This window comes from Eleutherodactylus coqui, chromosome 2 (assembly GCF_035609145.1).
Source record: "Eleutherodactylus coqui strain aEleCoq1 chromosome 2, aEleCoq1.hap1, whole genome shotgun sequence".
Classification (NCBI taxonomy): domain Eukaryota; kingdom Metazoa; phylum Chordata; class Amphibia; order Anura; family Eleutherodactylidae; genus Eleutherodactylus; species Eleutherodactylus coqui.
Window position 1 is genome coordinate 7,146,440 of NC_089838.1, and position 23,373 is coordinate 7,169,812.

The following is a 23,373-nucleotide window of genomic DNA, read 5'->3' on the forward strand; positions in this document are numbered from 1 at the left end:
CCTCTGCACTATTTGCAATGGGGAGAGGCGGGACAGGGTGGGGCTAAATGCCAAGAATTAGCCCCGCCCTGTCCCGCCTCTCCCCATTGCAAATAGTGCAGAGGGGCGGAGAGGAGGCAGAGAGGGGGCGGGAGCTCAGAGCACTGCTCCTGGCTCTTCCAGGCTCCCCCCCTGCAGAGAGAGACGACGTATATCGGCCGGGCGTGAAAACCGAGCCAATATACGTTCGTGTGAATCCACCCTAAGGGAGTGAATACTTTTACAAGAGATTGCCTCTTTGACAATATTGGACACAATTACAGACAATGCAGCTTGTTTTTACATCTTTTATTGCTTTATTTTCAGGTTTTATGTTACCTTCGTTACTGAAGAAATTATTAATCCTGAGCGGTAAGTCACCGGAGAAGGCGAGGACATTGTTAGGAGGTATAGAACATGTTTTTTTATAAAACTCTGTTCTCTCTTGTCTTGTTTCCAGGAACATCCCAATCACTGTAATTGTCTCTCTCATCGTGGTCACAATATGCTACCTTCTCACTAACGTCGCCTATTACACCGTCCTGACAACTACAGAGGTTCTGACCTCGGAGGCTGTGGCCATGGTGAGTGCTATCTGTCCTGGTTGGTTGGGAAGGGTATCGTTTCTCCTTAGGGAGAGCATCTAGAAGGTGTGAGGAGACTTCTGGTCCATCCATGCTTCTCTGGGAAATATGTAAATGAACAGATGGAACAATACCTCTACAGGGCCACCTATCGGAAGGCAGGATACCTGCACATCAATGTCAGGCCTTGTAACAATGACTGGGAATTATAATCCAAACCAGAATCATTGAAGGCTGTAACATAGTAATCATCTGTGTTAAAAGGTGGCCACCCTGCTGCGGCCATATCGTTTACAGTGGGTCAAAATGGGTGTCATCTCTCCTTAAGGAGAGCCCCCAAAAAGTGTGTGCAGACACCTTGAGGGTGAGTGGGTCGGGGAATGGCCTTGTCTCTCCCAAGGAGAGCACCCAGAAGGGGTGTAAGAAGACACCTGAGAGGTGAGTGAGGAGACTTATAAGGCCATGCATGCTCCTCTGGGTAATTTATGCGAAAAAGGAAGATGGGACAATACCTCTGCAGCGCCACCTATTGGATGGCAGCATTTCTTCAAATCAATGTACAAGTCTTTAATAAGTCTGTAAAACAATGATTGGGAATAGGAAACCAAGCCAGAAGTCCATACACAGACAGCTGTTTCGGGGTGTTTGCCCGTCATCAATGTGCAGTAAGTTTATAGCATATTTACAGGGAATGTATCACCTATATTTGTTTTACTAATTGGAACATGATAGTGACACACCAGCCATTTTTGTAATCTGTTTTTATTTTCTGGTTGTAGATTTTTAATTCTATTGCCTGCACATAACTCTGTGGATGCGGCCATCTTGCATGAGCTGCTGTTAGCAGCATTTAGAGACATACTTTACAGCAGCGTCATGGGCTATTCACACATTGGACAGGAAGGAACACATTGGCTTCTATGGGAGAATGTGCAGAGAGGGGGAGAATGTAAACTGTGACATCACCTATTGTGAATGGTGAATCCTGTGTTATGTATATAAAGGGTGAATCCTAGAATGGTAGAGTTGGAAGGGACCTCCGGGGTCATCGGGTCCAACCCCCTGCTCAGTGCAGGATCACTAAATCATCCCAGACAGGTATTTGTCCAGCCTTTGTTTGAACACTTCCATTGAAGGAGAACTCCCCACCTCCTGTGGTAACCTGTTCCACTCATTGATCCCCCTCACTGTCTAATATCTAATCTGTGTCTCCTCCCTTTCAGTTTCATCCCATTGCTTCTAGTCTTTCCTTGTGCAGATGAGAATAGGGCTGATCCCTCTGCACTGTGACAGCCCTTCAGATATTTGTAGACCGCTATTAAGTCTCCTCTCAGCCTTCTCTTCTGCTAAACATTCCCAGATCCTTTAACCGTTCCTCATAAGACATGATTTGCAGACCGCTCATCATCTTGGTAACTCTTCTCTGAACTTGCTCCAGTATTCCAGATGAGGTCTGGGTGATTCAAAAGTCAGGGAAACTTGGAATATCTACTAAATAAAAAGAGATACAAGTAGAAAACTTTGTAGAACATTTAGATGGGTGGGGGAAAACATTTTGACACTTTGGTGGTGTCTAGCGGCCAACTTGGTGGCAGCCACCTTGGATTCAGCCCAAGAAACGTCAATGGAAAGGAGGTCATGGAATACATGATTTAACCCATTAAGGGCTAAGCGTGGTAAATATACGGCGCTTGGTCCTGGGCTTAAAGCCCAGCTGATAGTAAACTTATGGCGGGGATTTAAGCCTCCTGCTCTGCAATCAATCAGAGCAGGATGGGTTATCAGCTATTAGTAATAGCTGATAACCCGGAGGAGGAGGCAAGCTGGGTTTTTAACCCTTTCTGCCTTTTTCTTCCCCGAGTACACAGTGCTCAATTAGCGCTGTGTACTGAAAAGTGAATCGGGAGTCTGACTTTCACTATGGGAGCCCAGGGGTCATGTGACCACTGAGGTTCCCTGCTACAGCAAAGCTACAGGGTCCTAGAAAACCTGACCAGCTCTGCAAGTGACTAATGTCACTACAGGGGATGTTTTCCCCTGTAACTGGGACTCCTATGGACGCCCCAGCTACAGTGGGAAAGTGTCAAATAAAAAAAAACAAAAAGCATGTGAATGTCCCTAGAGGTCGTATATGACGTCATGGGGGACATAGATAGTAAAAAGCATAATTACATACACAAGTAAATAAAAATCACAGAACAACAATATATACACAAGAAAGAAAATGACCCAAAGCCGACACCAACCATAACCGTTGCCATATGCACCCTGTAAACCAAAGCATGCATATTATATATCAAAACATCCGAAACAAATAGAGGAACCCATTCCCATACTTTATTTTAGCATAAATATACGAATTTCAAAAAAATAACTATAAATGTTAAGAAAATCATTTTTTTAGCTTTTTACCTAAAAAAATGAAAAAAAAAGTCAGTGAAAAAGATATTTTAAAAAATCGCCCTGTATGTCACGGAAATAAAAAATGCAGCAAAAATTATTTTGGTAGCTAAAGGGAACAAAATAGGGCAGTAAAACCGCCACATGGGTAAAATCCCTAAAAAGTGTCTGGTCTTTAAGGGGTGAAGGGTATGTGATATGGAGAACACTAATCACATGTCTTTTGCAGATACCAGAAGATGCCTTTAACAGTTTAGGACAGAATTGAGATCATCCTGATGATCAGTAACAGAAGTTCACATGAGGCGGCCGAGGCTTTCAATGAAGAACACCCCGGAAATTAGTCAGTGAGTACAAGAATGACTCCGGGAGATCGGAAACACATCACCAGGCGTTGGGTTATCCTGGACAGTACCAGTTTCTCGGACACCTCATGTGAACTTCTGTTACCGACCATCAAGATTATCTCAGTTCTATCCTGGTTTGTTAAGGGCATCTTCTGGTTTCTGAAAAGACATGCAATTAGTGTTTTCCATATCACAAAATTAAAAAGCTTATTAACCCTTTGCAATCCAATTTTGGATTCAGGGTTTCCTAGGGGTTTTCTCTTTCTGCATTATACAATGGCGTCCTCTGCTGGCTAGAGCCAGTACTGCAGTATGTGATATGCTGAAGAGGCCCCCGACAACAAAGCGGCCGGCAATATATAGTAAGAATACCCTGCTGGACATCTTCCGACATCGGAGCTGCACAGGCTTCAATCAGAATGTAGGAAGACGTCAGACAGTGGATTGGAAAGGGTTAATACTCAACATGACATCATCGAAAACTCGAAAATGATTGCAGGTATTGAAAAAAATGACCACACCTATCAATTTCTGATGAAATTCTACCCTTAAATCATGTATCCCATTACCCCATATCCATTGAAATTTCTTGGGCTGAATCAAAGATGGTTGCCATCAAGATGGCCAACAGGCACCACCATACTGCCAAAAGGTTTTCTGCTACCCATCTAATTGTTCTACAACGGTTCCCAATTGCTCTTTTTTGTTCAGAAGATATTTTGGATGGCCCTGACTTTTGAATCAGCCTGTGTATACAAGGGGTGGACAAAAATATGGAAACACGAAATACATGTCATTTTTAATCATTAGCATTGAGCCCTGCTGGGATGAGAGCTTTCCAGCCAAATTTGTGTTTATTTCACCTCTTGCCCTGCTCTGGGTGGTTTTGGGAGCCAGCTGGTAAAAGCAGCTGAGTGGCTGAAACACCTGACCAATGGAAGCTTGTTGCTCGGGCAGATGTTCACTTCTGCCCGGCAGCACCTGTGTCATATTACCTCCACTTAAAATCGGTCGTTACATGTCTTATTGAAATATGATTTATAATCCCGTGTAATTTAAGGCAGGCATTTCGTACAGTGGTTCTATATTTTTGTCCACCCCCTGTAGTAATCCTGCAATATTATAAAAATGAGATAACTGCTAAGAGGTGATCTCTACAAACAGGAAGCGTCAGACTTTTATTAGGCTTATTGATTAGTGTGAGAACTGCAGGATTTCAAGATTTTTTTAAATCATGACATTGAAAATGAAAGAAAAAAAAAGTTGACCAAAAATCTTAAAAATATGTTTAATATAAAAACTTGATTTGTTATACAATAGGTCATTTTCTGATGCCACATTTCAATAACACTCCCCTTTTTCTCCTGTAAGAGCTATGCTGATCGTATTCTGCACCAAATCTCTCCTGTGATCTCCATACTGGTGGCCATGTCGTGTTTTGGGGCCCTGAATGGTGGGATTTTTGCTTCTTCCAGGTAGGTCAACCAGGGATCCAGGGGCTTCGTTTTGGGTATCTTACTTGGTAATGATTCACGATTTTAGAACCAGATTTTGGGACAAAATTTGGGGGGGTTTCCCACTGTAGTATGAATAGATCTAGTCCGACCACACAATCCTAAGTTATCAAAAGCATCAAGGGTTCTTAGCTACTTGTAGGGTCTTCGGCAAAACACCATGCGATCATAAAGACTCTCAATAGTTGGCCAGAAATGCCATCGTGGCCAGTGAGACATAGGCTTGGTGTAAAAAAGATATGGAAAGACATTGAGGGCCACATGTGGCCCTCTCCAAGCAAAACATTGTGTATTGAATATTGTTTCTCATACTTAGGATGCTTTTTGTGGCCTCCAGAGAAGGGTATTGGCCTAATTTGTTCGCAATGATCCACATCAAAAGACACACACCTCTTCCAGCTCTGTTATTAATGGTATGAGAGTTTTTGGTTTTTTAGTTTGGTCTCATGATGTTTCACTTCCCAATGCAATTTTCCCCACCCTGGGAATAATTATATGGACTATGACTTGAGTATGGGAGAAAAATGACAACTTCTCTCTCCTGGCATGAAAAGGGACGTATGACAGGTGCAGAAGTTAGAGCCACATCCAGGCCTTGGTTCTTGAGGGACATAGCTATAGGATACACAAGTAGTAGTCACGCCCAGGCCTTGGTTCTTTAGGGAAGTAGTTATGGAGGGTGCACATGTAACAGTAGTGTGAGCCTTGGTTATTTAGGGAGGTAGCTATATTGGGTGCAGAGGTAGTAGTCATGTGAGCCTTGGTTATTTAGGAAGGTAGCTATAGAGGGTGCAGAGGTAGCAGCCGCACCCAGACTTTAGTTCCTGAGGGATGTAGCTATAGAGGATGTAGAGATACTAGTCGCGCCTTGGCTTTGGTTCTCAAGGGACATAGCTATAGAGGATGTAGATATACTAGTCACACCCAGACTTGGTTCCTGAGGGATGTAGCTATACAGGGTACAGAGATACTAGTCACGCCTGGGCTTTGGTTCTTGAGGGATGTAGATAAACAGGGTGTGGAGATATTAGTTGCGCGTGGGCATTGGTTCCTGAGGGATGTAACTATAGACGGTGCAGAGATACCAGTTGCGCCTGGGCTTTGGTTCTTGAGGGATGTAGCTATAGAGGGTGTGGAGATACTAGTCGCAGCTGGGCGTTGGTTTCCTGAGGGACATAGCTATAGAGGGTGCAGAGATACTAGTTGCACCCAGACTTTGGTTTTTGAAGGATGTAGCCATAGAGGGTGCAGAAATACCAGTCACATCTGGGCTTTAGTTCCTGAGGGATCTAGCTATAGAGGGTGTGGAGATACTAGTCGCGCCTGGGCGTTAGTTTCCTGAGGGACATAGCTATAGAGGGTGCAGAGATACTAGTTGCACCCAGACTTTGGTTCCTGAGGGATGTAGCCATAGAGGGTGCAGAGATACCAGTCACGCCTGGGCTTTAGTTCCTGAGGGATGTAACTATAGAGGGTGTAGAGATACTAGTCGCGCCTGGGCTCTGGTTCCTGAGGGATGTAGCTATAGACGGTGCAGAGATACCAGTCACGCCTGGGCTTTAGTTCCTGAGGGATCTAGCTATAGAAGGTGTGGAGATACTAGTCGCGCCTGCGCGTTAGTTTCCTGAGGGACATAGCTATAGAGGGTGCAGAGATACTAGTTGCACCCAGACTTTGGTTTTTGAAGGATGTAGCCATAGAGGGTGCAGAGATACCAGTCATGTCTGGGCTTTAGTTCCTGAGGGATTTAGCTATAGAGGGTGTGGAGATACTAGTCGCGCCTGGGCGTTAGTTTCCTGAGGGACATAGCTATAGAGGGTGCAGAGATACTAGTTGCACTCAGACTTTGGTTTTTGAAGGGTGTAGCCATAGAGGGTGCAGAGATACCAGTCACGCCTGGGCTTTAGTTCCTGAGGGATGTAACTATAGAGGGTGTGGAGATACTAGTCACGCCTGGGCTTTGGTTCCCGAGGAACGTTGCTATAGAGGGTACAGGGGTAGTAGTCACTCCCAGCCCTTTGCTTCTTTAGGATCGTAGCTATAGAGAGTGGAGGTTAGTAGTCACACCTGGGCTTTGGTTCCTGAGAAACATGGCTATAGAGGGTGCAGTACACTAAAGAAATTGTCTGCTCACCCAGCCTTGCTATTCCACCCCACTGCCAGCAGGGAGAGAGCCATCTCTCTTATGCCAACTGCTGTCAGTGCCAGCTCTTATGCCACTGCTGTCATGGCATAAGAGCTTCTTCTTGAAACATGTAGGTGTTTAGAATACTCATACTGAGTTTTTAATCCATGTTTTTACTGGAACACTAAACTAAAATATTATACATGGCATAATAGTTGTTGGGCCACTTCTAGACCCCATATATCTGGCATTACTGCACAGGTTCATTAGACTTTACATGTTCGTATCTTTTCTGCAGATGCCGCTGGTTTTCCTGATGATTGGTATTGGGGATCTTTATGGACTCTTGAACTTCTATAGCTTCTCTCGTTGGCTCTTCATGGGATTAGTTGCCTTTGGTCTAATTATTCATCGTCGAAAATATCCTGACCTACCTCGACCCTTTAAGGTTAGTTACATTCTTCCACTTACTGGAGTGTTTCCACCGCTAATGCTGTATAACCTGAGCGCCTGTGCCCCTCTCTTAAGGTCCCGCTGATCATACCCATTATATTCAGCACTATGTGCCTCTTCATTGTGGGAATGTCCCTATACTCGGACCCAGTGAACACGGGCATCGGTTGCCTCATCACATTAAGCGGTTTGCCAGTGTATTATCTAACTATCCACAAGCAGCAACTGCCCTGGCGCATGAGGGAAATATTCGGTAAGTAGCGCATCATTCTTGGATGTTCTTGTTTTAGTGAAACCAGATGACTTACTTGTTGGAAAGAAGAAAATTGGGTTGTATCGAGGTCTGTGACGGCACTTGGGAAACCCATTCTCTAGTGCTCATATGCAATGGTTCTTCACTTGTTTCATTTCTGGATTGTGAACAAGTTATTGGGAGCGTATACATGGGCCAAAATATAATTTGTTGACTAGTTAGGGGGGAGTGAGGGTCCTTGGTGGGCCGTGTATTTGATATGAAAGTTTAACATCTTCCCCAACACACGCTCAACGGTTGCCGAGTCCACTAAACACATAAATACGTCCTAGCAGTCATCCAGCGACTGTTCAGAGTACCATGTGTTCTGTCGTAGGCCAAAACCAGCAAGAAACTGAAGCAGCGAGGGCTTTTTCTGATGAGCAGCAGGGACTGGTCAGTTGAGGATCACTCGAACTTGTGTGTTTTCAGGAACCAATGAAAGTTAAAGGGGTTTTCAGAGTATGACATTTTTTTCTTGGACAGCCAAGCAAAGGGCACACCATCACTGCCCCTACTCCTGGCATCAGCGCTCATACCAGTATATTGGGCACCATTATGCCAGGAGTTGGGAACAGTCATAGGCTACAGCGGTCACCTGACTTCTAGTCGTGGCTGACAGCGGGATCCTCATCAGAGCCACTATACTGTTTCCTAGGAAGAGAGGTAAATACGGTTTTTGTTGTTATTTCATCACATGCCCTGCCATTTACATTTTTTTCTTAATCTTCTGACTGCCCCTTTAAGCAGGAGGGCAAAACATTCCAAGAAGGGCAGGAGCGTTTAGTGGGAGGCTCATGCCGAACAAGTGCGCACCTTCCTGCAAAGTTGTTGGCCAATCACTGAAAGACGACAAGTGCCCATTTACACCTGCCAATAATTAATCAACCAGCAACTATTTTTTAGGCGAGCCGAAAAGAAGCAACTAGTGAATGAATTCTCTTTTTTTTTTTTTTTACCCGATTGGTGGCAGTGTTTGCATGGAACAACTGTCGCATAGATTCAAACTATTGAGCAACTATTCGAATGATGGTTGGCCCATGTAAGGCCACCCGAAAAGTGTTCAGTGCTCTATAGTGTTAAGTCTTAAGAAGGTGGAAGGAGGCCCAGGGAATTTAGACCACAATTACTTGCAGGGATGGAGCATAGGTAGAACTAAAAGGGACAAATAGATTTCTGAGGTAGGAATCATCTGCAGGACTCTTGTCTTATTACCAGTCACTTTATGTTAATCTGATATAGAAAAAACGGCCCCCACCCAGATTATAGGACCTCAGCTAAGCTGTTAGTGTTGTGGCTGGTGACAAAAGCAACAGAATTCGGACAGCAACGTTGAGGTATAATACAAGTTCATCCAGTTGGCTGAAGCAATCCAGACATTGGTTCGGCCGACCTCCATCTAATCACTTTCAGTAGTTTCAGCTGACCATCTAAGGCTTCATTCACATCCAGTTTTGCAGTCCATCCTGGGGGCCCGTCCGGGTGTCACTTTTCTATAAAGAGTGGGAGAGGTCCCAGTTTTAGAATCATAACCGGAGACTTTGATGGGACACCTGGAAGGGGAGCCTTGTGTGTATGGAGTCATCCCAAGTCTCCTAGAGAGGATGATGTAGTTGGATTTCAACACGCCTCACGTTTTGTTTTTGGAGGGACAGGGTTCTCTCCACCTCCAGCACACATGTATGGTTGGCCGCGCCTGTGTACAGAATAGGTGGGAGGATTTGTTGAATCTATGCGCTACTCATAATTAAGTGCATCTCTTGCTTTTAACTATTCCAGATTTCCTGACGTTGAAGATGCAAGTACTGATGGAAGTTATCCCTCAAGAGATAAAGACCTACTAGTTAGGAAAACCGTATTGAAAGCGGTAACACATAATAGTTACATCTGTTCTTGATCTTCCATTGCTTTCTTATGTTCAAGCTTGTGTTTAAGGGCATGTTCCCATGGGGTAGAAAGGTTGAGGAATGTCCACATCCAAAGCAGAGCCCAAACCGCAACATTGGTATGGATTCTGACCCGAAGTCAGCTGCATAGCCACAGCAGATACAGAGCTCTCCTCCACTCCCAATCTCATGTACTCTCAGCGCAGTCTTTCACCTGGAATCTTGTGCAGATTTGGACTCCGTTCTGTGCTACAGACATTTCTACCCCATGGGGACGTACCCTAAACCAGTTTAGTTTGTAAGGCCGTCACATACCTGGCCCTGCTCAACCAAACTTAGGTCTAGGATTACGCAAGGTTTAGTCAGCTCATCATTGAGACAAGTGGTTGTTAGGTAACTCATACCAAGATGGGCAGTAAGGGGAAGCCGTACGAAAGAAATGGAGATGCCAAAGCTAAAAATGCTACTCTAATGAATCAGAGTTACTAGGCTCCTGTCTAACAATGCTAATACTCATGTACGGACTACAGCGCTTCGACCTTGTGCTTCAAGACCAGCAATTATGTGCGGAGAATCACCCAGAGGAAAGTAGGGGAGGCCGAGTGATGCTTCTGCAAGGAGCCCTACAGGAACAAACCTCTGCAGGCACATATTTACTCACCTCTTTGCTCTATATAATGTATTATATGCCCCATTCAGTACAAATTCTCTTCTTTGGTCAATCGGATTTAAAGAGACCCTGTTACTATTTTCTTGCTGCCCTACCTGGGGCTAGCATAAGGTGGTACGATCAGACAGATTGCAGTCATGTGTCTGCTATGTTGATCTATGCAGTAGTTTTGGAGAAACCTGCATTTCATCAGTACCAGCAAATGCATAGAGGAATACTTGAAGTCGTCCTGGATATTCATGATCTGCAGGCTAGCTACACCCACCACCTCCTGATTGAGAGCACTCTGCCTATTATTGTGCATAGATAGGGAGCTGTCAATCATTGGCTGGGAGGAAGAGGTGGGTGTGGCTAGGCTGCAGCTCATGAATATGAAAGTTTCTCCAGGATACAGCAGACATATTACTGCACTTAGTGTGACAGGGACTGCCTCATGGTGCTCGTTTGAGGACTGCAAAAACATGGTGACAGAATCTCCTTAAGGCCAGGAGCCCTGTATGAACATACAATCCAGTTACTTCTTCAGTCAAATTGATGTCCTCACTTCAGGACACGCTAGAGACCCAGTTGCATGAGTGGTTGGGTCTGAGCATTGGGAACCACACCAAGTAATCCCCTTATCTACAGGATAGGGGGATAACTTTCAATCATGGCACAACCCCTTTAAGGCCACTTGGATGGAGCTTCATGATAAGAGTATCATGGAGCTTAGTTGTAGATGATGATGAACTAACCATTCATAGAGAAGGCTGGCAAAAATAAAAGTTGCTGTCCAGTTGTAAATTATTGATGGCCTCTATGAAGGACAGTCCATGAAGAGAAGACCAGTTGGTTCCACCACCCCAAACCATCTTGATTACTGGGTTGGTGAACTGAGCGCATTTGTGCAGGGAGCAAACAGCTCAGTTCCTAGTGCAGTGGCAAGGCTGATTACAGGTAAAGTTCTCAATGAAATGAATAGGAAAGTTGGCTGTAGTACCAAGCCTGGCCACTGCGGTGGGAACAGAGCTATCTGCTTCCTCCAGAAATCAGCTGAGTGCAGGAATATACTAACCCAGAAAACTGCTAATTGGGAAGGGGGGGTGGGAGGGATCCTGGGCAGCAACAGAAAAAAAAATGTGCCAAAGCCACCCATCTTTTATCAGCTACTAGATTATATGATTATTTAAAGGGGTATTCCAGGCATTTAATCCCTTATAGTACTGATGGTCTATCCTCAGGATAGGTTGTTTGATAATAGGTGGGAGTCGGCTGTTCAGGAACCCTCCCTGGCGATCACCTGATCACACTTAACCACATCCATCCTGCTGTAGTAATTAATTGCTCTATATAGTGTATTATACGCCCCCTTCAGTAAAAATTCTACTTGTGAAACTTTCTTTAAAAAAAACAAAAAAAAAAAAAACAAAACTTGTCACCATTATTTTTGCACACCTATCTGTGTGGATCTGTGCAGTAGTTTTGGAGAAACTTGCATGTTATCAGTAGCAGCACATGCAGAGGAATCTTGAAGTAGTCCTGGAAATTTAGGACCTGCAGGCTAGCTCCACCCTCCTGCCCATGATTGACAGCTGTCTGCCTTTTATTGAGTATAGAGAGCTGCCATCATTGGTTGGAGAGTGGGGTGGGTGTGGCTAGCTTGCAGCTCCTGAATATGCAGGACTAGTGTGTGGCTGCTACTAACTAAATGCAAGTTTCTCCAAAAGTACTGCACAGATGCAGCAGACAAATCAGTGTGTCAGGCACTACGTTATAAGTGGATGGATGCTGCTGGTTCCCTCTGCATTGGAGTCGGGGACAGAAGTGCTGTAGAAGGTATGGCTCCCATTGGCGTCCCTGGAGGTGATCACCAGGGCTTCCAAGTAGCAGACTCCCACCAATCAACTACCGATGGGGGTAAAATGCCTGGAATATCCCTTTAAGGCAAGTATTATCGAGTAAATAACGACACACAGCGGGGATTGAGTCAGAATTTTTTTTTCCTCAAACAAGCCCTTATTTACAAATCTGATATTTACACGTTCAAAAAGATAAAAGAGCACACAAATCAGGTGAAAGGAGGAGAAAGAACACGACTACCCGCTACATATAAATAAAAAAATACAAGAAGTCATTAGAGAATACAGAAAATGCATAATCAACACGGATATAACCCCAGAAAAGGAAACACACCCCATGACCTCGTGTGCTCCGCGCCGCTGTAAAAAACATACAAAAGGAGATCTCTATAAAGTCTATTATATACACTAATTCCTGCCTGCAGGTGAACAGGATAGGTATAAAGCACACAACTTTAGATACTCGTCTTTAAAGCTAGATTCATAAAGACCCTTCTCTATGTCTACAGCACAAAGATCATCAGGTTACATACAGGTGGTGCAGAAATACCGAGGGGCGCGCCGAAAATATATTACATGATAACCGGGAGAAAAGTGGAGAATTACTTAATGCTGTCGAATTTCTTAAAATTTGGCTTTTACCTGTTTTCAAACCACGTTCTTAAAAAAAAAAAATTAAAAAAAATTGTCTAAAAAAAAAAATTGCGCTGAACGTATCATTTTTGAGGGGATATTTTTCAAAAAGGTTAAGATTCGTATTTGAGGTTTATTTAAAAAAAAAAATTTAAGATGCGGGCGAAACCAAAACAGCTACAGAATATATAATAAAGGGACCGGAAGGTTAAAGTCGCAGGAAGGCGGAGGGGTTCTTTGTATATCCTGTTCACCTACAATTCACAAAGCATTGTAAATAGCAAAACACAGTCAGCTGGTCATGAAACCCCCCCCCATCTACTTAGCAAAGGGCGACGGATGCGAGTTTCATCGTTATCGTTAGTGATCCCTTTGTTGTAAAAACGACAAAAATTTTCACAATACAAGAAAATTAAAAAAAAAAAAAATAATCCTCTCTTGCTTACAAATACAGAAACTTAGGACACAGTTTGTGATTTGTGGCTCATAAGTAGCAATGTATACGTTAGGCATTTGTAGACACTTGTACGCTGCATAGGTAAGTAACTGAGGTGCTTGGTCGTAAGCCTTGAAGCTCGATAAGTCAGTGAAGGGCAGAAACAAGGAGAGAAGTTTAAAGAGTAGAAATCACGTTCTCGGATACAAATGTTCCTCTCGTTCGCCGGCTAGAAACGGTTTTGTAGGCAGAATCCCATTTGGTATATTCTGTAGAAAATTCAGAATCCCATCATAAAAAAAAAACAACCCACAAGTAGTTCTGGAACGTCCTCCGTTCTTATGGACTGTAGGATCGGATGCAATCAGTGCAAAGAACTCCTGCAAACAAGAGCACAAGGAAAAGCCTTCCCCACCCTCCAACAACTAAAAAAAAAAGTAAAATAAAATTATGACAATTTTTTTTAAAAATTGACCAAAAATAAAATTTGTGAACACATCTAAGAACATGTAAGAATTTACCACATGGCTGTACAAGACAAGAAAAATCATGTAAGGAGCCATCTTTTATACTTTTTCTTTGATTTAGTGGCTTTGTAGATATTTTACATGCAGTGATTTTTATAATATTACTACAAAAAAAAAGCAAAAAATGGTGGAAATTAAAAAAAAAAAAAAAAAGTTAATGGGTTTAGGTGCAGAAAATTGTGTAAAGCAAGCCGGTGTTTGCCCACATCCTCTGACACTAGTTCTCTGAGAATAGACTTCTTTGGTTTTGGGGGTTTTGTATTTTTTTTTTTTTTTTTTTAAAAAGGGCGGGGGTGGGAGGAGTCTATAAAAGCTCATAGATAAACAATTAGCAAGAAGATTACGTATGAGGAGGATTAGCTATTTTTCGATCTAGGCAAACTTATGTTTTTAGCAGGTTTTGTATGGGGAAGGTGGTGGGAGGTTTGTTCTCATCCTTTTTGATGGTTCACTCCATTTTGTCAAATAAGCATTCCTGATCTGGTTTATATAACAAGAAATAAAATAAAATTCTCAACATACGGGGAGGGGGGGGGAGGGCGGTGAGAGGGGGGAGGGGCTTCAGTGAGAAAACCGTAAACGTGAGCCCTAAAAGCTCTCAAATGGCTTAACTTGCTGGTATCGTTGATGAAGTGAATGGTGGCATTGATATTTTTCTTTCTGGAATCACGAATTACTATCCATTGTCAAAAACACATAAAAGAATACATAATATAGACAGAAAATTAAAATAAAAAAAATTGAGGAAAAATGTTAAATATTTAATTTTATATTACAAGAAATACAAAATCTAGAATCGGCTTTATATACAAGTGAATCAAAAACTGGCATGGTGGAAACTGGCACAGAAAAAAAGGGACCAAGTTGATGCATACATATACAGAAGGGAAAAACCATATACAACAAATGAAATCGGCTCAAAAGGAGGAGGTTTTTTTTTTTTTTTTTTTTCTTCCCCTCAACGAGCCAATGGTAGAACATTTAATGCCAAGTAAGGGGTGGGGTATGGAAGATTGGTGATGAGGCTGACAAAACCTGAAAAACACAGGTACCTGGCATCTTTCTGCCAACTTCCAAATTCATTTTACCCTGAGATCCACGCAGTTTTATTGAGAAGGCGGCTCGTCTGATGCAGTGTCTAGATGGATAAAGCTTTTATAGTTGTAAAAAAAAAAAAAAATCCAAAAAAATCAGAAACCCCTGAAGCAAAACTCCGAATACAGCAGCTTGAGTTTACCGTTCAGCTTAAAGCATTTCCTTACAGTAAAAAAACTGCAATACAAAAGAGAAGTTTTTGCAAGGGTGCGCCCAAAAACAAACGCAAGACTAAAACCTGCAAATGAAACAAAAACGAAAAGCAAATTCTATAACCAAAACCAACAAATCTCTCGAGCACCAAACTGAACATCCTATGAAAACTAGGAACTAAATGTTAAAATGACTTGTTTAAACCCAAAAAAACCCTGAAAAAACAGCAAAGTTAGCTTAGCCCTTATATCTCCCAGGAAGATCATAGAGGAATCTCCAGAAATAAAGATCATCTCCCACCGAGTCAGAAAATACAGTGTTGACTTTTTCTTCTTTTTTTTGCTTGGCCGTGACGCTGCCAATCAATAGCTTACAAGTTTTAGAAACAGTTTGAAAAATAAAACTGCAAAAAAATAATAAAAAAAAAAAAAGGTAAAAAAAAACAGCAAATAAAATAGATTAATGTTAATTTACAAAGAAAATAAAAATGCATCAAATCCCTGTTTAAGACTACATCCTGAATATCAAGTAAAAGAAAAAACAAGTATCCCCAAAGATGTGGCCCTCCTTTACACCACAAAAAAAAAATTATACATATAAAATCAGACATAAAAAAATTCACATTATTTAAATCTAAAAAATTAAACAAGAAATTCTCTGAAATAAATAATTAAAAATGACCAAAAAAAAAAAAAATTTTTTCTGGAAGCAAAAAAAAAAAAAGAAAATCAATAAAAGTTTCAATAAATTATTGAAGAACACCAAGCCCCGGCGTGCCCTCCGCCCCCATCGGCTCCCAGCTGCGCAACAGAAGATTCAGAAAAAAATTTAAAAAAAATCAGAAGAGCAAACAAATTCTATTCCAATTCCAAAAAGGTGGAAAGGTCCGACTACCACACAAGGATCCTGGCTTCGACGATTCTCCTCCGGTTATTGCTGAGTGGGTGTGGCACAGTGAAAGCAAAAAATAAAATAAAAAAAACCAACAAACTCTTTGTTCATCAGGCAGTGTTTGGTGTGGGACTTGTAGCTCCACCCTCGCTAGAAGAAAGGCTGAAGGCTCCAGGCCTCCGCTCTCCTCAATACTGTTGTATGAATGAAAAAAAAGAACTGTCATCAAACAAAGAAGCGTGCGTGACCGTGCCGATTGAGCTTCAGGATTTTACCCAGGCGTTGCTTGGCAGTTGCCATGCCCTTCTTTGGCCGTTTACCTGGAAGCAATCAGAAAAAAAAGGAATTCAGTAGGGCAGGATGTACACAAATTGCTTCATCACCACCCAAATCTGATAAAATTCCATTATTTTACCACTTGATAGTCTGTAAATTCCAATAATCTGGCACGTGGCAAAAACAGATCATCTGGTAACTCATACTTATAGTTGAAGTAAAAAATTACTTACCCCTCATTGTACATTCGGTTGGCAAATTTATAGCCTTTCAGCTGTTTGCAAAAACAAATCAAATATTCTAACTAGTTCAACATGACTAATATAACAAGGGTTTCTCCAAATTCACTACAAACTGCCACTTTTACTGACTACTGCCGTCTCAGAGTTCTTCACCCCCTGAATACAATTCCTCATAAGGAGCACACATTTGTTGTTTTCTCAAGAGCACCGGATATAACTAACCAAGAGCTTCATTAGTTGCATCAGGTGTGTTTGAGATAAAACATCTAAATACTTGGATTGACTCAACTGACGTTTGACTGCAAGTTAAAAATATGGTCAAGAGACTGATCCAAAAAGTTATAGAAGAGATCATTAGATTGTACAAACAAGGAGAATGATAGAGAAAAGGACACCGAAACACTGAATGCTTCTAGAGATACAGCTGGAATCATCGCTCACAAATCCAGAATTACAGGAACACTGGTTACACTGTCTGGACGTGGCAGAAAAAAGGATGTCATCACCGGTTGCCACCAGATTCCTGACGCGGCAGGTGGTCAAAAAGTCTCAAGTGGCTGCAAGGTTTGCATAGTAAGGCGCTGAAAGTCTTCATGCTTGAACTCCAAGACATACACCTCTACTGGCCCAAAAGCACGAGAAGTCGCCTTCAAACGCTCAAAACCAGATAAATAAGCCACAGAAGTTTGGGGATTCTGTTCCGTGGAGCGATGAAACAAAACTGGATCAGCGGTGTGTCTGGAGGAGGAAGAATGAAGCAGACGCGAAGAACAACCCCCTGCCTGGAGTGCAGCATGGCGGTGGCTCAGTGATGCGCTGGAAACCTGCAGCGTGTGGAGGGCGAGATGGCTTCAATCAAGTGTCAGGAAATCCTAGGAGAAACCATCATGTCTTCTAAGACGAAGCTGAAGCTTGGGCGTCATTGGACCGTCCAACAGGACAATCATCCCAAGCAAACCTGATTTCAAAAGTAGTCCTGGAAGATTCTGGAGTGGCCATCAGTCACCTGACTTGAACCCACGTCTAACACAAAGCCCGAATCCGATCTGCTACCTCATTTCATGTGGCCCGCCGGGCGTGCAGCAACCCAACAAGCATTCCAATCAATCAGCGTGCAGCTGTGGATGGCGGCAGCAGTGCAAAGCATGTGGGATAAATTGGGGCTATACAAATAAAGATAATTATAAATTATTGACTGCTGACCACTCGCCCCGCCGTCTGCGTGCGCCGTCCTGTATGGAGCCCAGATACTGAGGGGAGAGGTCAGCGGTCGCTGCCCCTGCCAGGCCGGAGCTGCAGGCTGGGTGAGTGGAGTGCCTGTAGGGATGCTGCCTGTCCAGAGACCAATCGGGAAGTGCAGAGGGGGTGATTATTACTACTGGGACTACTATGAGGGTCGCTTATTGTTACTGGGGCCATTACTATACAGTCTTTCAATTACAATTGGTCTTTTGAAGGCAACCGTAATGCTGATGTGGCCCTCAGCGACACCTGCCTTAGGAAATCATTGGTGGGATGTGAAGGTGGGCACAGCATGCAAACCCAAGACTATTAATGAGCTGGAGGCCATGGTCTATGAGAAATGGGATAGGATTCCTCAGGACCACTGTCAGAGGCCACTGTCTGGTGATGCCGCAGGTCCCGACAGCAGGAGGTGCTCCGGGCACTGACGTCACGTGTCATGAAGGGGGTGAATAGAGACTGCAGTAGAGAATCATTGGTGGGATGTGAAGGTGGGCACAGCATGCAAACCCAAGACTATTAATGAGCTGGAGGCCATGGTTTATGAGAAATGGGATAAGATCCCTCAGGACCACTGTCAGAGGCCACTGTCTGGTGATGCCGCAGGTCCCGACAGCAGGAGGTGCTCCGGGCACTGGCGTCACGTGTCATGAAGGGGGTGAATAGAGACTGCAGTAGACATTAAAGTGACATTTTGTGGTGATTTGGAGAAACCGCTTGTTATATTAGTTGTGAGATTTAAATATTTCTTGTTTGTTTTTTTGTAAACAGCTGAAAACTTGTAAATAAATTCGTTTGTAGGAGCCGAACATTTTTGATTACAGCTGTATCATTTTTGCAGAAGCAGTCTGGCCCGGTTTGGTATGACCGAGTCCCCCTCACTTCAGCTGGGCTGCTGCAGCAGGGATGCAGCTGTGTGCTTTCTGCAAAAATCAGCTCCGTGCACCAGAATGGCGGAGGTCCGGCCAATGTCTAACCAGTAGGACAGGCCACCAATGGTTTATAGCTGGACAACCCCGTTAAAATCGCAGGTGGGTTTCACTCAACCCGAACATGTGAACGGGGCCTCAAACAGGTTGTGCCAACTCCTATTCATGTGCCTTATTAGAGCAGATGAATGTCAAAGTAATGATCCCCCTCTATGACCAGAATGGAAAGCCCTTTAGTAAGAGCAGCTTTAGTCCTGCCGGACCTCCTGCCGTTCTGGTATTCTAGGGCGTCCGTCTTGTAATACTACATTTCCCCTTCAGCAGGGCTTCCCCTGGCAAAATCAGCTGTTTGCAGAAGTGCCATAGCCAACATTCTGGGAAAGGATTGCGCAGGTTGGTACAGTCCCTTTAAAGGAGTTGTCTAGGGGTAGAAAAACATGTCTGCTTTCTTTCAAACACAGCGCCACCCTTGTTCATAGGGTTGTGTGCGGTATTGCAGCTCAGCTCCATTAAAGTAAATGGGTGGTGAGCTGCATTACCAACTGACAGACCAGGGTGGCGCTGTGTCTGGAAGAAAATAGCTATGTTTCCCTGACCCTAGGCAACCCCTTTAAGACTCCTCACATCTCAGGATTTGTTACAATTGTATGCACCCTACATAGTCCTCTGTGAGTTACATACATTGGTGCACAAATCTGTCCTGATCGTTTGTTACAATGTATCGGCGCCGGTTAGGTCATGTTCACATTTTGCATTGAAGCTCCGTTCAGAGCAGCCAGTTCAAAACACTTGACAAAATAGTGCAACTTGCTGCACTATTCTGGGCTTCACAACATGCCAGAGGGCATGACCAAAGCTGGATGGACCTCATAGTCAATAGGGGCCTTCGGCGCCATTTCGGTCATAGGTTTCCTGCTCCCATGATAAAACCCAAAAATAAAAAATGGAAAGAAGAATGCCAATGTGAATATAATCCGAAATGTGTCCAGACTATTGAGCTCACTGGATACAACTGTAGCAAACCTGCAGCTGTGAGGAGTACAATTGAGGTTTTGCATTCAGAGCGGGATCAACAGTTAGGCCGCCTGCAGACGAGCGGGTCGGATCCGGCAGCGAGAATTCTCGCCGCGGGACCCGACCCGAGAGCCTGCAGGGACGAGCGCGTACTCTCCCGCGCCTGGCGGCCCCAGCCCTTCCATGTGCCGGCTGCGGCGCAGCCGGCGCATGCGCAGACCGGAGCCGGCGGCCGGGTGAGTGCGTGTCCCGCACAAAACTGGGACATGTCGCGGTTTGTTTGCTGCACGAGATTTCGCGCGGCCAAACCGGGGCCATCTGCATAGGAGTGCGTATTGTAATGCACTCCTATGCAAACTTTCAGTGGCGGAAATCCCGCGGGAAATCCCGCGGCGGGATTTCCGCCCGTGTGCAGGCGGCCTTAGGCTATCATAAAGTGTGACCGTGTAATGGGGTTGACTCATGGCAGTTTTACCCGTCATGCAGACACCCCAGCCGCGGCTCATCCTGAAGTGTACGGTAGCGGGAGGCTGTGGAGGTGCACCACTGCTCCATCCACTTCAATGAGTCGGTCGGAGATGGAGTCTGCTAACTCCAGAGGACCTATTGAAGTTAATGAAGCTGTGGTGCGCCTCCGCGGCCTCCCGTTACCGTACAGGATGAGCCGCGGCTGGGGAGTCCGCATGACGGATGAGACAACCTTCTTAAAGGATCCCAGTGAGCTTCCGGTACCTTTAGTTGCCTGGTTACTAATAGGGGGTGGGTTTGAAGCAGGTCTCTTTGTCGGGTGCAGGGGCACAGTCGGTGAGGTGTCTCCGTATATGCTGTCTGGGCTCAGGCTTCCTTCGCTAAAGTCACAGTCCCCGGGACTCAGGCTGCCCTCCTGCTCGTATTTCTCATCATGGTGGTATCTCGGAGAGTCCCAGCTTTCGCTTTCCGAATAGCGTTTAATCTTGAGAGGGCGGTGGCTGGACTCTGACGAATGTTCGCGCTGCTGAGATTTCGTGGCTTTGCAGAAGTCCTGTGGTCAGACCAGGAAGTGTTGTAAAACATACCGCCAAACAGTAACCAATGGTAAAGAAACAGCGACCTGCGAGTCTAACTTACCTGAGGGCCCGACCTGCAAGACGAATCCATCTGACTAATCCAATCCGACGTGGTCAGCTCCGTGTCCTCACCGCCACAGTGACCTGAAAAAGAAGTCACACGTAAAAACCCTCAACTGCAGAGGAGCTCTCCGCCATCTGTCCCCTACTGGAAGGGAGGAGGACTGCAGGATCACACTATACAAGGTTGTTACTAATAGGTCTGCGTAGGAGCTGCATACACAAGACGGCAGATGATCTTTAAGACTAAATGTAAAGATGCTTCATTTTTAACCCTTTAATAACTTTAGCCCCTTTTGCGTTACTTTCATAGATGAGACTTTTATGGACACGTTGTTACAAAATATATTTTCTTGTTTTGTTATACTTTTTAGTGTCCTTTATTGTTTGACCCCTTTAGTTTGGAGACTTGAACTTGTGATTGTTTGACCATTTATACCCGAGTGCGTGGAGTTTGTATGACGTGAGATTGGGAATTGAACCCGCTCCATACATGACCATCGACCGTCTGACAGCCAACACCCAGCCACAACATCGACGATCACCGTTCTTACGGATTGAGGCTATTGACCCTTTAAATGCTGTTATTGTATTTCTGCAAGCATTGCATTAAGACTTCCCCCAGGCACGTCTAAGGCCTCATGTCCATCATGCACGGGATCCAGCACTGCCGCGGCCAGTAAGCCATGCTTGCCTGCATTTCCCCGGCAGCGGCGTCCTCACGGATCCCTCCACCTCCGGGTTCACTGTACTGCGCATGGTCTTCACGGTTCGCCATCGGACATTTGCAGTACAGTTATTTCCCCCGGATCCGGGGCACGGCCGCAGGGTCCGCTCGGTCACACGCACAGCGTCAAATCCGCATGTTTTAATCCGTCTGCGGCACCCATACATCTCTATGGGCGGCTTGATTTGCAGATCTCCTGCACGGATTCCGCATATCAAATTTGCCCATGGATATTGGGGCCTTAGGCAGCGGTGAACAGGCGTCCCGATTTAGCGGGACAGTCCCACTTTGGGACTCTGTGTCCTGCCTTCCGCTGGGACACCAGTGGGACACCCATTTGTCCCGCTTTCGGGACGTCTGGTCACCATAGTGATTACCAGCTCCCCAGCCGGTAATCCCTTTGCGGTGCCATGGCGGATACACACACCAACGGCAGTGTGTGCATCTGGGATCTTCCTCCCCCCTCCCCTGACCTCTCCTCTTTAGTTCTGCATGAGAGGAAGAGAAGGGAAGAGGCACTGCTGCCCGTGCATACACAATTCCTCCCGCAGCAGCGCCAAGAAGATGAGAAGTAGCGGTGCTCTGAAGACCAGGAAGAGGGTAAGTATATCGGTTTCATGGGGACTCTACTGTGGGGGGTCACTGTTACTACTGGGATTGATATAGTAATAGTGTCACCTATATGAGCTCCAGTAGTAATCGTATTACTGGGGGCCACTGCGGGGGACACCATTACTCGTGGGGGCCACTGCGGGGGACACCATTACTCGTGGGGGCCACTGCGGGGGACACCATTACTCGTGGGGGCCACTGCGGGGGACACCATTACTCGTGGGGGCCACTGCGGGGGACACCATTACTCCTGGAGGCCACTGCGGGGGACACCATTACTCCTGGGGGGGACCGCGGGGGACACCATTACTCCTGGAGGCCACTGCGGGGGACACCACTACTCCTGGGGGGGACCGCGGGGGACACCATTACTCCTGGGGGGGACCGCGGGGGACACCATTACTCCTGGGGGGGACCGCGGGAGACACCATTACTCCTGGGGGGGACCGCGGGGGACACCATTACTCCTGGGGGCCACTGCGGGGGACACCATTACTCCTGGGGGACACCATTACTCCTGGGGGAAACTTCAGAGGACACCATTACTCCTGGAGGAAACTGCGGGGGACACCATTACTCCTGGAGGAAACTGCGGGGGACACCGTTACTAGTGGTGCCACTATGCATGTGGCAGCATAAATCAAGCTGACCTACGGTACGCTTACACGCGGCTAATTTTCAGTCCAAATTCGCACCAATGGCACAGATTTTGACTCTTTTTGGATGCAGAAATGCAGCGGAATTTACTGCGTCGTTTTTGAAACAGCCCTGTACATTTTTAAATGATGGAGGTAAACAGCATACTTCATGATAAGCCCCGCCCCTGACCACACCCCTCTGTCCCTGAAAAAATTTGGCATAAACGCATGGCAGCCCTGGGTGACCTATAGGGGGCTCCCAGCTGCTACGATACCCACATTGCACCCTGCAGCCTCATTGCCAGAAAAGGGAGGGCCTCTCGGGGCTCCTGAACACAGGCCATGGCATTTAAACACCTCTGTCAGAATGGACAGCAGCATGTAAAGGGTCAATAGTCCCAATATGTATGAAAGCTGTTCGCAGAAGTCGTGGCTGGGTGTCAGCCATCAATGACAGCCGACGCTGGTCGTGTCCGGAGGAGGCTTGGGATCCAATCCCACTATACAAACCCCGGTCATACATTTACCTCCTGCAGCGTGAAGACGTTAAAGGGGTTTTACCACCAAAGGCATTCATCCTTAGGATAGGGAATACATCCGATGGGGGGGGAATACATCCGATGAGGGGGGAATACATCCGATGAGGGGGGAATACATCCGATGGGGGGGGAATACATCCGATGGGGGGGGAATACATCCGATGGGGGGGGAATACATCCGATGGG

The 23,373-nt window shown here is 45.2% G+C and overlaps 2 protein-coding genes across 2 annotated transcripts in view; one reads left to right on the top strand and one right to left on the bottom strand.

Annotated features, from left to right (window-relative positions):
* Positions 1-11,072, top strand: part of LOC136611004 (cystine/glutamate transporter-like) — a 50,323-nt gene extending 39,251 nt beyond the window's left edge. Inside the window, exons 6-12 of the mRNA XM_066590239.1 lie at positions 346-390; positions 479-602; positions 4,721-4,824; positions 5,180-5,276; positions 7,287-7,436; positions 7,517-7,694; positions 9,513-11,072. Of these exons, the coding sequence (XP_066446336.1) occupies positions 346-390; positions 479-602; positions 4,721-4,824; positions 5,180-5,276; positions 7,287-7,436; positions 7,517-7,694; positions 9,513-9,577 (763 nt within the window). The 3' untranslated portion in view covers positions 9,578-11,072. The remainder of the gene's footprint in view (positions 1-345; positions 391-478; positions 603-4,720; positions 4,825-5,179; positions 5,277-7,286; positions 7,437-7,516; positions 7,695-9,512) is intronic.
* Positions 11,073-12,903: 1,831 nt separating this feature from the next.
* The window catches only part of KDM7A (lysine demethylase 7A), an 85,434-nt gene continuing 74,964 nt past the window's right edge, over positions 12,904-23,373 (bottom strand). Inside the window, exons 18-20 of the mRNA XM_066590238.1 lie at positions 20,673-20,755; positions 20,298-20,586; positions 12,904-16,182 (exon numbers count right to left, since the gene is read on the bottom strand). Of these exons, the coding sequence (XP_066446335.1) occupies positions 16,088-16,182; positions 20,298-20,586; positions 20,673-20,755 (467 nt within the window). The 3' untranslated portion in view covers positions 12,904-16,087. The remainder of the gene's footprint in view (positions 16,183-20,297; positions 20,587-20,672; positions 20,756-23,373) is intronic.